At 39.4% G+C, this 17,466-nt stretch overlaps 1 protein-coding gene across 2 annotated transcripts in view; it reads left to right on the top strand.

Moving 5' to 3' along the window:
* Nucleotides 1–17,466, top strand: part of ABCC4 (ATP binding cassette subfamily C member 4) — a 146,426-nt gene that overhangs the window by 109,821 nt on the left and 19,139 nt on the right. For both annotated transcript variants that reach the window (XM_039556857.1, XM_039556795.1), the window contains exons 26-29: nt 1,078–1,233; nt 5,121–5,210; nt 5,680–5,852; nt 12,776–12,881. In XM_039556857.1, coding sequence (XP_039412791.1) covers nt 1,078–1,233; nt 5,121–5,210; nt 5,680–5,852; nt 12,776–12,881 — 525 coding nt within the window. The remainder of the gene's footprint in view (nt 1–1,077; nt 1,234–5,120; nt 5,211–5,679; nt 5,853–12,775; nt 12,882–17,466) is intronic.

Below are 17,466 nucleotides of genomic sequence, written 5' to 3'. Positions count from 1 at the left end.
ATCTTTCTTCCTCCTTTCTTCATCTCAATCACTTTGCCAAGCTATATTATACACGTTTCATCCTCATAAATCCTTCCCCATCAAATCAGTATCTCCAACCCATATTAATTTTGTGTTGCACTGCTCTGAACTTTTTCCAGTGTGCTGATTTTTTTTTTTTTGAAAATGTAGGGATTAGAACAGAATGCAGAAATTCTGCCAGATCAGATCTGTGTAGAGGGTTACATCCATTATCTTCTGTGATACGGTTGATTACTGTGCATTGTTTTTCTCTAAGAATCCTTTACCCAAATACAACATTAAAAAAAAATTAAGAAAGAAGAAATATTAGTAGGTCTTAGCCCCTTGTCATTAAAGTTATCAATTCCATATTTTGCATAGTCTCTTTTTTCTGAAAGCTTTATTTTTTTTTCACACTGCTTATGTCTTCTGATTTTTCTTTGGGAACAAAGAGAAGCCTGAATCTCTCTGATTTTATTATTCACTATTTCTTTTGTTTGAAAAGGAATTTCAGCTTGCTGTCATGGCATTGTAGTTTCAATACTTTTTGAAGATGTCTGAAGTATGGATACAGTTTATAATCCTGCTACTTTAAAGTACTTCACCTTAACCATACTAGCCAAAATCAGTCTCAGTTATTTAAATTGGGAGTACATTGTTCCCAGAGTGTTTTATGGGAGTCTTTTTTTGGGTTGAGAAGTAGATGCATGCCTGAAATGATTCGCCTAACATCACCCAGCAAACCAGGTTTAGTATAAAAATTAGCAACCTTGAATCACATTGCTGTGTGCATTGAGCCACTTTATCTTGTTTACACAATAAGATACCACACATTAAGGGGAAATCTTTCACCTTTGAATATGATCCAAGAAATTTTCGTGTATACAAATGTCACCTGAATCCAAACTGATTTAAGAGGAGAGGATTTTTCCTCTTGAAAGAATGTTAATTATAAAGAAGTTTTATTTGGTGCATGTTCTACTGTAAATCCTGTGATGTTGTAAAAATGTTGCTCGACATATTAATTTGTCCTGGAAAGCTCACAGTTTGATTGTACAGGCTTGGCTTGCTCTGTAGGTTGGAATAGTGGGAAGAACCGGAGCTGGGAAAAGCTCTTTGATAGCAGCCCTCTTTCGCTTGGCGGAACCTGAAGGAAGGATTTGGATTGATAAGTACTTGACATCAGAGCTGGGGCTCCATGACTTGCGGAAGAAAATTTCAATTATACCTCAGGTAAGAGAGTGACTTGGTTTGCCATGGATATTTTGTATATAATACCATAGTGTTTAAAGTGCTTTGCTGGGATACGTTCCCCCTGCACCTCTGTAGGCAGTAGACACAGGAACTGTAGCAAGGCGTTATTCTTACTTGAGTACAGTCGTGATTATGTTAAGATAAACAGAATCAATTTTGGGCACTAGAGCATTTTCTCTTCCTAGTTTTGTACCCTGTCTGTTCCTCTGGAATATCTGTGTGTTAGCTGTATGCTGTCCTTCTATAGTCCGGGGAAGAGCAGAGAAAATCTGGTACGTATATACCAATCTTCAGCAGTCCTCTGAAGTCACTTGATCCTTTGGCAGCAATTCCTGCCTGATGGATTGCCTGAAGCTTCCTTAGTAAGGGACTTTGAAGGACCACTTTCACCTCCCTAGTCACCTCTGTACAAACTGACTGGTGATAGATTTAGAAAGAGCAAATGTGCCACCTGGAAGTGAGCTATCAGCTTTTGCGTTATTTGGAGAAGGTTGGACAGGAGAAGACCAGGGGAGCAGACAAAAGAGTAGGTCATTATGGCCCATAATAAATAAAACTTGATGAGTTTTAGAAGCTGAATGCAAGAAAGGCTGCAGTACAGGAAAAAAAAAAGACAACTAAGACAGTGTTGGAAATAGCCTCATCTCCCATGCTGGAGCAGAAAAAAGGTTGTTCAAAGAAGTCCAGTAGGTCACAGATCTTCTCTCTTAGAGTCTTACTTTCATGAGACATTAAATCAGAGAAGGGTTATGTATAACCTCAAAACTTAGAAGGCAAAGTCTGTGCATGTTACAGTTTCATGAGAGCTCTGGTCTCTTCTGTGGGCATTTGCTCTTCACTGAAGAGGGAGGAAGAGTGAAAAACTCCTATGATGAAAATGTGAAGTCATATTTTGGAAAGTTGTTCATCTGCGCTGTTCTAGCAGGTAGAGTGAAGAGTAGACTGTAAATCAGAAGAATTTTTTTGCCATGTTCAGCATTTGTTCTCAGATCTCTGTATTTTATTACAGAATCTGTATTTAGAGTTGCATCTGAATGTGTGCTAGTCTGTGGGCGGTATGGCTGTCAGAGCGTATTACGTTCTTTACATTGAGAATCTGATACAAATGGTAATGAGGCTCTTTTTCCCCAAGAATACGAGTCAAAGAAAAGAAACAGGTATGCTATTGAAAAAAAAAATTAAAAAATAGGTACTTCCCCAGCAATTGGATTGTTGCCTAATTCAGGATGTCTTTTGTTTCTGCATGCTGCAGGCTTTGTTATTGCAGTACTCACTGGAACTAGTCATCTTTTGTATGTAAAGAGGACTTTATATGGATTTAAATTCAATTTTTTGTTTGTGTGCAGCGTTCCTTTCTCATGAAAGCAGATGATCATCAGTTCATTCAAGGTCTACAGCTTTTTGAAAGCCTTGCCCACAGCTATTGTGGGCGATTTTTACATTTTGAAGAATTCAACCCAGTTGAACAAAACAGGATACTGAGACAGGAAAACTGCAGGTCAAATACAGTTTCTACATGTTGAATGATAGAGATGCTCAAAGTTTGCTGCATTCAGTTCTACATGTGAGGTGTTTTCATACACTGGTCTATTGACATAGTTTTAAAACTGTTCTCATCCAGTGGAACTCTGTGATTTTTGTCAAGTTTATATAAGGTTTTCATCATAGACCCAAAAGTTTTGAGTGTCCAAAGGCTAGCAGGTAGCATTTTTTTTTATGTAAGGGAAGACTGTTTCTACTAAAAATATGCAGAACTATCAAGTGGTGGTATGAAGAAGAAGAGGAAGGAGAGTTTGGAATCAGTAAACTTTTACAGTAAACTCTATGATAGGCATTGTCTTGTACTGTGCTAATAGTAGTGTCAATAATAGGAATAGCAATGTAACATCAGGTAGTTATTTTGCAGCAAATATCTTCATAATTATGTGGGCAGCTGAAAAACCAGAGAGAGAGATGCTTATTAGAATTGCAACACAAAACATGCTAAACAGAACCGTTCCTAGAGAGTGATGAGGCAAGACTGAAGTTTTCTTGTGTGTAAGTTTAAATACCTACCTGGAGAAATAAAAATATGCTTAGGCTTCTAATTGCTTGCTTAGATGGAGCTGTGTAAAGGTTGTGTTTGTAAATCTTTTCTATGCAAATGTTGTCTGCCTCTCTGACTGCAAGCATTTTTACAACAATTATTTACAGGTTAGTCTTATTACTTTCCTCTCATAAACCAGACTGTTTTAAATAATAATCTGTGTCAGAAATGGTAATTAAAAAATATCCTTATCTTCTGTTGCAGTGCGTGTCTGTTGTTAGGACTTTTATAATAGTTATGAACACTTTATAGGTTCAGCCTCTTCTTTTGCCAACCTGTAAAAATGGATTGAAAAGGAAAATAAATGTAACAATACCTTTGAAATACGCCAAATGGTGCATTAAAATGTGTATTGTTAAACAAATTCCTTTCTAGGTGTTTTTGAAGAAAACTGCTTTTTGGCCTGGAAATGTTTTGTGTTAAACCCTTTTGCTCATTCAACAGGTTTTTAATGACATTGCTATTGCAGCAGATACTTCCAAATAATTGGCATGTTACATCAAGAAGTGTTTATCTTCTTTTATATTGCTTCTGGCATGTTCTTTTTTAATTCTTTTATAGCACGCAGATGGTTTAGAAATGAAAAGACAATAAAAGAGTTAAGGTCCGAATTCTATTATGATTTGCTGCAGCCCTTTGGATCTGGGCATCAGTAGGGTTAGATGGGGAGTAAGTCATGACAGGGTAATCTCAGAGTAAGATGAAGTTACCCATTGTAAGTTAGATTTTATTTCCTAGGGGAGAAAGGAAAAAAAAAAAAAGAATGCATTTTGCTAAAATTTCTCCAATTTAAAGAAGACTGACAACATGATGAATGGTCTCCACTTACGATTAGCACTGTTACAGCTTTTGACTTGTTTTTGTCTTTATGTGTGGTATTAAGATGAGTTTAGCCCTAAAGTCGTGTCAGTGCATGACTCTCAGGTCGGGCAACTCACATGACTGAGTACTGATCTATTGTTTAAGGAGTTCTGAACCAAAAGTCCTCTTTCCACTTCTTAAATACTACATTTTCAGTGTGATTTGGGAACTGAGGTAGAATAAAACTTGCTTTGACCACAGGTAAACCCCCATTGGTACCTGAATGGGAGAAGGTACTGATTTGACTCCCTGGTGTATTTTGAGTGAGAGCTTTGCCCAGCAGTGCTCCAGTTCTAAGTAAGTTTGCTTTGGTGCTGTGGCAGTATAGACTAACTTAGATGTGTTTAGGTTTTAAATGGTGAAAGCTGTTCCTGCTTATCCCTGATGGTAAAATGGAAGGGCCTTCATGGTATGAAATGAAAAAAACCCACAGCCAAACAGAGAAGGAAAACCAGACAGGCACTGTGAGCTTTTTGATTCCTCTCTAGTTTATGTACTTCCCCAAAGGAACTCCCAAAAGGAGTGTGAGCTTATTAACAGTGCTAGTTGATGGTTTTTCTTAACAATACCATGAGGACAGCAATGATTTCATGTAAGTATATATATAGCTTGTGGCATCAGAACAGTGGCATGTAAATGTCCATTTAAGTACCGACATAACTGTGTACAGCAATTTGCAAACAGACCTGTCCTGTTTGGTAAATTGTCTTCATACAGAGTAGTTGAACACTTGCCTCCCCTGCCACATCCCCCTTAAGCATGCAATTGTATTATACACCTTTGCATTTCAAAAATGATAGCTTGTGGTTGGATACTTCTGTGCTATTGTTCATATAGGTTAGCTGTGATTATCACTGAATTACCAATTGAGTTATAAAACCTGTGTTTATAATGGAATGCTGATTTTACTGGATTTCAGGAGCCTGTTTTATTCACTGGAACTATGAGGAAAAACTTAGATCCTTTCAATGAATACACTGATGAAGAGCTGTGGAATGCCTTGGAAGAGGTGACTTACTAGATCTAATAATGTACATCTGGTATTTAAAATCCACGTAACAATAACATTACAGTGCTTGTGTGTGTTAGGTTTTAGATGTTTTCATTGGGTTTGATAAAGGTACAGCTGTTGATGGAAGAAGGTAGACTATCATATGTGCATTTGTGTATGTGTGTGTGCATGTGTGTGCAGACATGCGTATTATTATATAAGTCTTTTATGAAAAAATTATCCTTTGGGATGATGCCTTGGTTGTATTTTGATTCATATCTTGGTTTTAATGAACATTAATAGATTCTTAACAACATGCTTTAATGTTTCTAGAATTCTAATAACTGACACACTGTGTAATCCAACTTGGCACTTACGCATTTTGTGTCAGAATATAAAAGGCAAACCTTTTTGTTGTGTCATCAGACAGACAATAGCTGATTTAAAATAGAGTTACTCATCCTACAATATGTTGACATGTCAACAGGTGCAACTGAAGGAGGTTGTGGAAGATCTACCCAACAAAATGGAGACGCAGCTGGCAGAATCTGGGTCTAATTTTAGTGTTGGTCAGAGACAGCTGGTGTGTCTTGCCAGAGCAGTTCTAAAAAAAAACCGTATTCTTATCATTGATGAAGCAACAGCAAATGTGGACCCAAGGTAAAAACAAAATCTGTCATATTAAAATGAGCTGGTTTCTCTTCTAATATGTTCATCTCCGCTGTAGAGATGAACTTAAATGTGTTATATTTCATGTAGTTTTTACTGCTGTTTTATGTTTTTGATGATACCATCATACTTGTCTATTCAAAATGGAGCAATTGAGCTTTGGCTATGGAGCAGATGATATAAACTACGCGCTCAAAATATCCCTAATTTCAGTGCGTTCCATAGAGTAGGGAAATTAATATTCAAAGTTTATTTGTCCTGCAGCCATGGATTAGAAGACAAGAATGTTCTTGAAAATGCATCTCTGTAACATCAGAATAGCCATGAAACAAGTTGAGTTCTGTTGACTTCTGGAAGAAATGTCTGCTGGAAATAAATAAATACAAAAGATTTAATTCATCTTGCTCCCAAAACCCCCTAAAACTAGAAAGGTGAAAAATGGCTGTAAGCAAAACCAGATACTTCTCGTTATGAGATGCTGTCCTTTCAGATGGCTCAGATGCTGGTGTGGTAAGTTAGAGGTAAAGTAGGGGCAGGGGCAGCGGCAGCAGGTAAGCTGTCCTAAACACCACAGGAATTGCAAAACAGATTTGGAGATGTTTAAATCTACAGGATGGACTCACTTATTCATTATTTTGTCTTGTATAACTCAGGCCAGCAGAATTTTCCCGAATTCATTCCTGTTTGAACTAGAGTGTACTTCTAGAAGAGCATCCAACCTCAATAGCAAAAAAAAATTCAATGACAACCCTCGTTAAATTGTTCCAATAGCTAAGTACCCCCACTGTTAATTTTTGAAACATTTGAAGCGCTGGTGGAAATATTTTGGAAACAATACTGCAAACGTACTGCATCAATTAGTCTGAGCTGAATATATAGTTCCAACAAACTATGGCTTGAGGGAGAACTCAAAGTCCAAAGAGGACAATAACACAGCAAGTCCCTCAAACAGATGCATTAAGGATTTTGTATGTCATCTGGGCGTGACTCATTTTTCTAACATCTTCTTGGGGGAGAAGTGGTGCCACTGGGGTAGCTTTACAGTTCAGCTGACAGTGTATTTCTAAAACCTTTAGAGAAGTGCATTCCCTTCCCAGAGGTTCTCTTTTTTTTCTTTTTTTTTTTTTTTTCTTTTTTACTCTTAGTTTATTTTTGGCTGAGCTCTGATAGATTAACTGTGATTAATCATAGGTGTGGAAATTTAATACCATCTTACTCGTCCTCCCTATTTTGGCATCTTGCATGTGTGTTCTCAACTTGCACTATCCATTTAATTGATCTTGATTAATGTGTGCTGCAATATATATTATAATAAGGTAAATGTTTGTTTGTATCAACTCTAGGCATAACAATACAAATAATAACTTGGAACTTCTTCTTTGAATTCAGTTTGCATTACAGTCATTATTACCTTTTCCTTAATGTGTTGGTATAACTAGAGCCAAGTATTTTTTAGCTGTGCAATCTGATAGGATGATCATCAGGAAATGCTGATGTGGGTTGCTTAACTGAGCAGTTAGGGAGGCATTTTTGGCGTGTAAGGAAAACCTCCTCCTCTTCTGATGCACAGCCCCCATACCTGGCACCCTTGTCTCTCACCTGGCGGCAAGCACACATCATATCAAGCACTTGAGATGGGAGACCATGGCGAGCTGCCGCCGGCTCTGGAGATACTTTTCCTTTTTTTGTTTGTTATTCTGGCTCTTGATCTCTCTCCCTCAGCAGCCCCAACTGCTGCTGCCACCACGTCCCTTCTGCAGTTCCACCTGGAAGCAGGTGTGAGAAGGCAGGGTTTAGGGGTGCCAGGAAGAGAAGGAAGGGTGAGGTGACGTGAGGCAATGGATGCAGGGTGAGAGATGGGTACTGTACCTTCCCCAGGGCTGAGGGGACTCCCCACCATGTTTCTTCAGCTCACCTTTTATCTGCTACTGGAAGTGAAGGGAAGGAATTTGAAGTTCATCCTCCTCCCTCCTTCTCATATGTTCTGGCTCCCATATGTACCCTTATTTCCCCTCTTGCTCCTCAAAGCTGCCACCTGCTCTGCATGCGGCGGGGGTGTGAGTGCTTTTGTGGGGGGGGAGGAGGAGCTTGCCATAAAGAAGGTTGCCCTAAGTCAGACTACCTGCATGATTCGTGTGATGGCTGACAGACATTTAATTTGATTTTATCTTCTTGGTCCATTCTCACCCTGAAGAATAGTCTGGTTTTAAAGCACTTGAAATGTTCTGGAAAGTTATGTGAAACCTGGAGCAGAAGAGCTGAAAATCTTCATGTAGTTGCTTTGGTGATATACTGAAGCAAAATCATTAGTAACTGAGACTTTTTAAAAATACTGACTTTGTTTTAGTTTACTAGGCTTTCTTCTCACTGACTACAGTATTGTGTGTTAACTCGTATATTTGCTTACAGAGGACAAAACTTTTCGGGGAGCAAACCACTGCCACATTTTTACATTGGTTGTTCATTGAATCTGGTGAAAACAGCTGTTGCACATAGTTCAGTTCATTAGCCATCTTAACCTTGTAAGGTTTAACCTTTTATTACATCTGACTGCTATCTGTAACTCTTTTTCTTTTGGAGAAGTTATCTAAGCCTCTCAGTAATTGTGTAGTGTGAGATATTTCAGGACAATCCCGGGAGGACATCAGACAGAAGATAATGACTTACCCAGTTTTCCTTTCAGCAGCTTGGTTGCTTCTCATTCAGATCATGTTTATTCTTCCTCTTTAGATAGTTTTCTTTTTGCACAGTCAGCTAATTCAGGTCACACCAGATCTTGGGTTGCTGGGAAACTTGGTGTTAGATCTCAACCTGTGGTGCCTGTGGGACAGCTGTACCACCATTTTGTGCTTTCTTATTGTATTGTACCTTGCAGTAGGGAGTGGTTCCCATTTTTATATAATCAGATTAGGATTGATCTTTTGTCTTCCAGCAGCCCTGGTTTTGGTATTTGGGTTGCATCTTTGGTTTTTAATGTGCCTGAAAGATGATGGGGTTTGATGTACTGAAGTGGGTGATGAAATCACTTGGCACTTGCCTAGACACTTGCTCAGTGTGGGTAGACACCACTAAGAATCCATTTATGCCCTGAAAAAGGGACAGAAATGATGCTTCTGTTGGTACTTTCCTAGCTCTAACTGGTATGTGGTACAGTCTCTACACTCTGTCAGCACATAATTCTGTATACAGATGCTTTTCTTGATCTTTCTATATTTTCTTGCTTTCGCTACCTTCTTCCCAGGATTCTCCTGGAGGTTGCTGATGGTGCTTCTGCCTGCTGTCCCAAAAACTATGCTCCAAGATCTACCACGAACCTTGGAGACAATCTAGCCAAGTGTCAGTCAGCAGGCATGTCTGCATGAGATTGTGTACTGTGATATTTGAAGATGGAGATTAAGTCTGTTCCTGATTACTCTGTAGTCTCATTTTAGAACATTTGTCACACCCACAATATGGACAGCAGTTTCTTGTTAGTGATAAGCTTGTGTTCAAGAAATACCTGTTTAAGATAATAGTTTGATTGTATCTCTTAAGAATGAGAGGTTTTTTTCTTGTAAATGTAGGAAGCGATAGTGCTATAAAGAATACATGTAATAAAAGAAGATACAATAAATGAATGCAGAGGACAGGGATGTTCAGGGCTGAGGCATTCTCAGAAAACAGTAGGAATAACCTGAGTTACAAATAATTTTGAGCCCTTCGTAAAGTTGTTCTCAAAGTTTCTGAGTAAGCTGTGATTCTCATGTTCTGTAGTAGCTCTGCAGGAAACTTCACCTTGAGCTTGACTGTAAGGAAAGAAAAAGGCTTTCTTTACACAGTTCTAGGGAGTATTCAGTACTGAATATTCTGTTTCTATTTTGCTATTTCAACCATTACAGAGAACACATCCTTCTGTCTCCATAAGGCTCTTTCATAGTGAGTGTTTTCACAGATGTCCCTGATTTTTTTTCCCTTTGGAGGTAAGAGTAGTCAGGTTGTTGAGGCGTTGCTGAGAAGAGAGCAAAAAAATACACATTCATTAACACTGGGGTGAAAGGACTGGTATTGCTGTGATGTGGAACATGATGAAAAACTTCCTTTTCTTAAGGAGATAACAGAACTAAGGAGCCTGGCCCTGTCCTGACTTCTCCTCCTGTCTCTTTCCCTGATTGCATACTGGCCTTTGTTCAAAAGGAGTTGAGGAACACCTGCTTCCCACCTTGTTCTTGAGCTTCTTTTAGGAAGTAGGAGCAGAAGGACCAAGCCTCTCAGACTGTGGTCCAGAACCCAATTCTCTTAAGCTCATGACAGAACTTAAATGTTTCTGTCCCCAGATGAAGGTAACAGTTAGAATGCGTGGAATTCTTACTTAACTCTTTGTGTCTTCCTTCTCTCTGATGATTCTTCCTGTCATCAGCAAGGATCTGTCTTCTCCTTTGTCGTGCTGATTGCTCAACTTAGCTTGTAACAGAAGCTATGTTCATCATTCAGAGCATGAGCTGGTACTTTCTACTGTGGAAACTTACTGGTTACTTCATTCCTCTAAGTCATCCTGTTCTTCCAAAGTTGTCTGTCCCCTTTTATTGCTGGTGCCTTCTGACATGGTGGCATCAGAACAATTCTCTTTGCGTAATTCATGAAGTGATACCAAATATTTATCATGTGCAGACAGATTCAGTGTGGAGTACTACTTCTGTCTAAAAAAATACTACTTAATCAGAGGAAGATGTGTTTTATAAATCTTTTATATATTTTATTTTCCCATTACTTGTAAAAGTTTGAAGAATTAAGGCTTTGCAAGCAACTGATCGCAGCCAACGTGTCTGCCTAAATATTCTAGTTTATTCAGATACCTCCTTTGTATTTTTTTAACCTAATCTGCAGAATTTTGTTATACTCCAGTCATCACATATATAAAGAACAAATTCATGTTTTAATAGAAACCCTAGAAATGAGGCCCATGCCTTCAAGTGCTTGACTTCTAGGCTGGAACTTCCTCGGTTCAACTAATCCCAGTATATTTTGAATTCTTTGTCTCATCCTTGTATCTTGGATGAGAATTTTGGGTTCTGTTGCTTTTTCTTCATTGTTGCCATTTGTCCTTTTTTTTTTTTTTTTTTTTTTGAGGGCTGGTGGGCCATGTATGAGTATTCACAAGGTCTGTCTTTGTGCCCAGAATGGGAGCCAAGGCTGCCTGTGCAATGTGGGCTGTCAGGTGCCTCTAGAGGGCATTCATCACTGGATGGCTGCCTAATCCAGGTTCTCAGATTCACCTTCCAGCCATTCCTCTCCCCTTTCACTGACTAAAGAGAGGACTGTAGAGGTCTCCACATATAAGCCTGACTGGTGTCCTCTAAGTTAGGTGGTGTCAATGCTTCTCTTGTACAGTTAGTTACTCCAATAAGCTCCAGTTCTATGAATATTTCCCATCTTTTGCCTTAACGCTTGTTTATATGGGTAAAGAACATTCTAGTGGCTTTACTACCTTTCAGTATAATTATATTTCCTTTTCACAGTTCTCAGCTTTATTTGTGACAGTTTTCACTTCAGCCCTGTACTTCAGTGTCCGTGCTCTAGCTTAGTTTTCATTCTTTACAATTCTTCTGTTTCCTTCTGCTGTCCTTTTCTTACAGCAGGCTCACTCTTAACTTGAAATCTTCTGTCTCTTTCCTTGGGTTGTGCATTCCAGTTAATGCTTTTGATTGTTTACAGAGTATGCCAAGTTTTGGGTTTTTTCAGTATTCAAGTTCTTGAGCTATTCCAGTACTATTTTAGTTTACCAACCATCTCCTTTAATTAATCATCTTTTGCATTTGAAATCAAGAACCTTAGTTCTGTGCTGTCTTGTGTTTGTTCTTCAGATGATTTGCAATGAAGGATATTTACTTTCACCAACTTTACTTCATTGCTTGCATGAACTAAATCTTGAAAGACAGTAACAATGATTTTTTTGTTGTAGAAATCAGTAGGACTATCTGAATCTGCAGAATTTTCCCTTTTCTGTAATCAAAGTCTTATCACTAACCCATGCTCTCTCTGGCTTCTGTGCCAGAGCATGAGGTGCTGCGATGTTCCAAAAGCATCTCCAAAGCGCAGCCGCTCAGCAGGATCAGCCACACACACTCACACACGCGTGCACACACACGCGCACGGACAGCTTCAGTGATAGGGGTTGATGGCAAAGAGGGGCAGGAAGGGTCTCTGCACTGAATTCCACGGCAGCAGTTCATTGCTTCCACACAGTGAAGGAAGGGATCAAGAGTCAAAGACTAAGAACAATGAAGAACTCAGGTTTAAGTACAGGAGTGGGGCAAGCACCAGGGACCAATGATCTGAGGTCATGGGGGCGGTACACAGGCAGGACTAGGGAATGGGAGCCAGTGGGGAAGCTCTGGGAGAGTGGTGATGGGCAAAGGCCAATGGGGGGAACCTGGAGTGCAGAACTTTCTAGGACATGAAACATACAAGGTAGCAAGGGGGTGGGGCGGCCAATGGCCAACCAGGAACATAGAACTGGGGTACATTGACATACCAGAACAATGAATGCTGGGGGAAGCCTTTTCTGGTCACCCTAACCTGGGGAGGATCCCTGATAAAAGGGACTGTTTCACCAGCCAGACTCTCTTTGTCCCTTGTACCCCTGGCTCACTGGCCACCACAAAGTCTGGGAAATTAGTCTCCTGAAATGAAGCCTATTGCTCTGCTTACAAGAAGGAACTCTTTCCTCATCAGGTACTGAAGGGTAGATTTTGGAGTATGTTTCAAGATATGTCTCCAAGTCATCTGGTATAACAAGAGGAAGAAGCACTGTAATAACTTTATAAACATATTTCCTTCTATCCAGTCATGTTTGATGAAACCATAAAACCTGCCTGCTATTCAGTTATCAATGCAAACATCTTATTGTTGTCTTCATTGCTCTTGCTGTGTTTCAGAACAGATGAGTTAATTCAAAAGACGATCCGTGAAACCTTTGCTCACTGCACAGTGCTGACCATTGCACACCGCTTGAACACCATTATTGACAGTGATAGGATTATGGTAAGACAGCTAACTGCTTCATTTTTTTTTCTTTCCTGAAGAAGAATAATGTTAGTGACTCTTCTTAATTTTGATCCAAAAGTGGGTAGGAGTGTAAATCATATGTTAGACTTATCTAAGTTAACCCCCTTATCCTAGCTACTGTGACTCGCAGCTCATGAAACTGTAGATGTAATGACTGGAAAGAATTCGTGCTTTCTCTGGCCCTGTGCTTTCCATCCTGCAAGGCGCAAACCCACTGTAGGTGAGGTGCACCGGGAGACCTGAGCAAATAAACTCTGCCAGTAGTGGGAGCCTATGAAATCCCAACCATGAGGTTCTGGACAGAGTCAGATGGGTTCAGTCAGGTGTATTAATTCAGTCTCGGTGAGCTGAGGGAGACAATAGTTGGTGTGGGATGTGTGAGGAGGAAGTGGTGGAGGTTCTGAGGCAGGAGACATGGAGGTAAGGAGACAGCAGCTGCCCTGGGGCAAAGGTAGTGATGGGAGAAGTGGAAGTAGACTGGTGAGGTAATGACGTGGCCAGCTTTCTAAAGCAAGGTTCAAATAGAGAAGATGAAGCACTACCAATGCAGCAGCCTCTGCCATCTTTACTTCCAATAGAGGAGTGTTATACCCTCTCTGCCATCTTGTCCGCCCCACAGTGCATTGCACATGCATAGAGATTGGGAAATACTTGCTGATTATTTTCATAAAGTCAGTGGTGTTCCCTGGGCTCTCAGGAAATCCACCTAGTTTGTCCTTGACATGATGTGTAGCCTGCAGTTTTACAATTTTCTGCAATAAGAACACGAGCCCTTTGCAAACATCTTCTTCACAGCCAGTTAATGAAATAACTGGCATAGAGGGCAAACCGTGTTCATAAGTGGAACTCAAATTTAACTGGGCTTCAGGCAGAAATTGTCCTTCACCTCTTGGTGGTAAGCTTAAAAAATAACTCTCAACTTTTGTTTTATGGAAGTGAAGCATGATAATTCTTTTTTTTTTTTTTTTTTTTACTGGATGCTCAAAACATTTTAAAATCTTTGATTAAGTTACAGTGGTTGCCTGAAGTACACAGAATGAAACAATTGCATTTGCTGAGGTGAGTGGTGTTCTGAGGAGTAGAATAGATTGTGAGCTCAGTGATTATAGTTTACAAAGAGAGAAACCAGCAGAACTGCCATAAGTAGTCATGTAATTGCAAGCATTTAACATATAATAAATAAATACTTTCTTCTGCAGTGAATACCTCTCCACAGGTCTGATGGATATGTTGGTGTTCTCTACAACTGAAATGAACAAAAGATTTGTGAGGAAACAACTGTGACCTAATTAATAGCTGTGTGTGTTTGTTAGCTGTCCAAAGGGATTTCTGGGGGTTTTGGTTCATTAACTTCCATTAACGTGTTAGGCACAGAATACTCTTTCCATGAAGATGTTTTCTTAGTTTTACCTTTAATGTCATGAAGTTGCAATGAAAACTAAATGTTTTATTTACTTTTTTTGCCAAAAATTGTTGGAGCAAAGCATAAAAATCACCCTTTTCCCCAAACTACTCAGGATAATTGCCAATTACATAGCTACTCTATTGCATTTTAAGTGTCTGTACATGATCCTTTTCCTTATGTTGTTTCAGTTTAGTCACTATTAAGATTCTTAGTTTCCTAATAGTCTCATAGTCTTTAATGCTTTTGGCCTCTTTAGAGTATTAAGAAAGCGATTTGCAAGAAGATGCCTTTGAGTCTGCAGTCAGTAGCAACTTGTAAATATTTTTCATCTTTGCATTGCTCCATTTTGATCTTACAGATTTCTGTAAACTGAGGGGGAGAGGAGGGCGAGAAAAATTAAAAAAAAGGAAAAGAAAATAGAAAAAAGGAGGAAGCTGACGTGGCTTTGTAACAATCCTGTTTTCTTGACATCCTTAGTTATTGGGTCTGTTTATGGGCAAATCAGAATTATCATCTCATATTTAGAATGATCAGAGTTACGACAGGTGTGCTTCTGTTACACTTTGATTACTCTGTTTACTGAAGCATGTAACTTTCAGTGGGAGTAAAGCAGAATTTTGGAAGAAAAACATGTTAAAAATGCCAAGAAAAAGAATATTCCTCTAGAAGACTAACTATTAGGTAATGAGGACTCTTAACAATAAAACCAGCATTCATGGAAAATTAATTTTTTCCTTCAATATCACAAAAATCGAGAAGACTTAGCTAAAGAAAGCTTTTAGTGTGTTATATAATTTGGTTAGTCAATGGTATGTTTCAGTAATTCACAAATTTAACTTGATGCAGATTCTTTTTGAAGAGTCAGAAATGGACAAAGTGCATTGTTACTGCTTTACCCAGTATTATTAAAAATCCTGGGTTTGTTTCTCCTTTAACTGAGACCTCTGGGTGCAGTAATGGCTTATTTATAAGCCATCCCAAATCTCTGTTGTTTGGTATCGTGATAAGTTTTTTAGAAAATTAGGGAAGAAGAACAAAGATAGAACCTGGCAGTCAAAATATTAACAATTGTCTGTGACAAATAATGAGTAAGTTACTTTTCAAACAAATTTTGGGCAAACTTGTTAAGCTCTCTTGAATCAATCACCCATGTTCAAGCCCATTCCTGAACAAGTGGACGTCACCTAGGGCTTTCCTCCCTTCCCATTGAATCAGACTGAAAGGAACCTTCTGCTCAAAGTAGGGTCAGCACTAATTTCACATCAGGTTGCTCAGGACTTGTTCCTGTTGAAAATTTTGAGAAATGTTTGTGTTGAAAATTTTGAGAAATGGAGGCTCTACAGTCTCCAGGCTACCTGCTCCAATGCTTAATTATCTGCCATGAAATCTTTCTTTTCCTTATATCCAGTGAAAGCCTCCCTTCTGTTTATGGCAGTTGCTTCTTGTTTCCCACTGTGTGTCTCACCGAAGAGCCTTCAGTCTTCTCAGTAACTTCTTTGTAAATATGGGAAGGTTGCTGTTAAGTCCCCTGAAGCCATCAGTTCTCCTGGGTGAACACGCCCTGCTCCCTCAGCCTCTCCTCATAGGTGGTCCAGTTCACTGACCACCCTGGTAACCCTATCTCAAGCTTGCTCAAATTTACCTTCCTTTTTCTTGTATTGAGGGGTGAAAACTGGCCATGCTGTCTTGAGTGTATTGGCTGCAGTCCCCAGCTTGGCATTGTCCACGAGTTTTTGATGTAATTCAGTTTAATTACTGGTTAAAGCAGAACTTTACAAAAAGAAACTGTTCGCCTTAGGGTTAATCCAAACATTAAAAAAAAAAAATTAGAACAGAAAATAATTTTGAGAAAGTCATGAGAAAATGTCAAGTTGGATGAGTATGGAAATAGGAACTGAACGTGAACTGTTGCATGTCTGCTCACACCCATCGTAATAACCGGTTCTATTTTAGAAGAGAAGAAAAGCCTACTCAAGGAGGGGAAAAAGGAAGAACAGAATATATTTTATACAACTGTAGACAAATCTGGCCTCAGGAGTTGTTTTAATTCTTGTTTGTTCCATTCCCAAAACCATACCTCTGCTTTCATAATCCAGGTCACGCCTTAAGAGTATTTCCATTATATCTGTCTTAGAGATAAACACATTTTATCAGAACTTCAAACGCTTAAAATCATTGAGGGAAGAGCTGTATTGTGTAACGTGATACTCTCTAACCCAATCACCTCAATGAGTAATACTGCATTGCACTTGCATAGGACCTTTCATCTGGAAATTGTAACGCTCTTTATAAACATTAATTAATTAAACTTCAAACACCTGGGTGAGATAGGGAAGTATCCATACAATCTTTGGAACCAAAGTTGGAAAGACTTGTTAAGTCAGCCCATCAAATAATACTACCATAAAATTATAATCCAGCGGTTTTCAAGCTGCTTTTTTTTTCTTCCCTCTGTGCTGCTCCAGTGCCTAATAGGACACTTTCTCATTCCTTTTCCTTCATTACTTTGAGAAGCCAAGTTGTAACTCTTCCCATCAGGTGCTAGCAGTACCCGTTTTAGCTCTTTGGCACAGGCAGGCACTCTGCTGCCTGGCAGAAGGGGAGGGTAGGATGAAAGCTGCAGTTATACCTCTTCTGTCATGGCAGATCCTGGCAGAAGCTCAGCTCAGGCTTGCTTCACTGGCCCCTCATTTCCCGTAGCTTCCCCGCCACCTCAACAGCTGCTTCCCTGTCCTGTCCTCACCATAGAGGGGAAAGGCCTTTTATGTAAACTGCATCTGCAGCTTGTGGCAGCCAATGGGCACCACTCCCAAGACTTCCAGGAGGATCTTATAAAATCCTCATCACCCATTCCTCCCCCTTCTCTCTGCTTCCTTCTTCAGATTGAAAAACACTTTTTTGAAACTGTTTTTACAGAGGGGAAAACAGAAGCATACAGAAATTAACCTCACCCAGGGACATAGTGGTTCAGTAACAAATAAAGTATATGCATCTGGCAAGAACCTGATGGAGCTGTTTGCTGTATATACTATGCCATGGCCTCTCCAGAGGAAAGCCACAGAGTCAAAACTTGTGCGTTTTCCAATGACAAGGATGTTTCTCCAGAGAGTTTTCATATCAGTGCAATACTTCTTTGAAATGGAAACTCTTTATGCA

The sequence above is a fragment of the Corvus cornix genome, chromosome 1 (genome assembly GCF_000738735.6).
Source record: "Corvus cornix cornix isolate S_Up_H32 chromosome 1, ASM73873v5, whole genome shotgun sequence".
Taxonomy (NCBI): Eukaryota; Metazoa; Chordata; class Aves; order Passeriformes; family Corvidae; genus Corvus; species Corvus cornix.
Note: the sequence above shows the minus strand (reverse complement) of the source record. Positions and strands in the feature narration are given on the sequence as shown.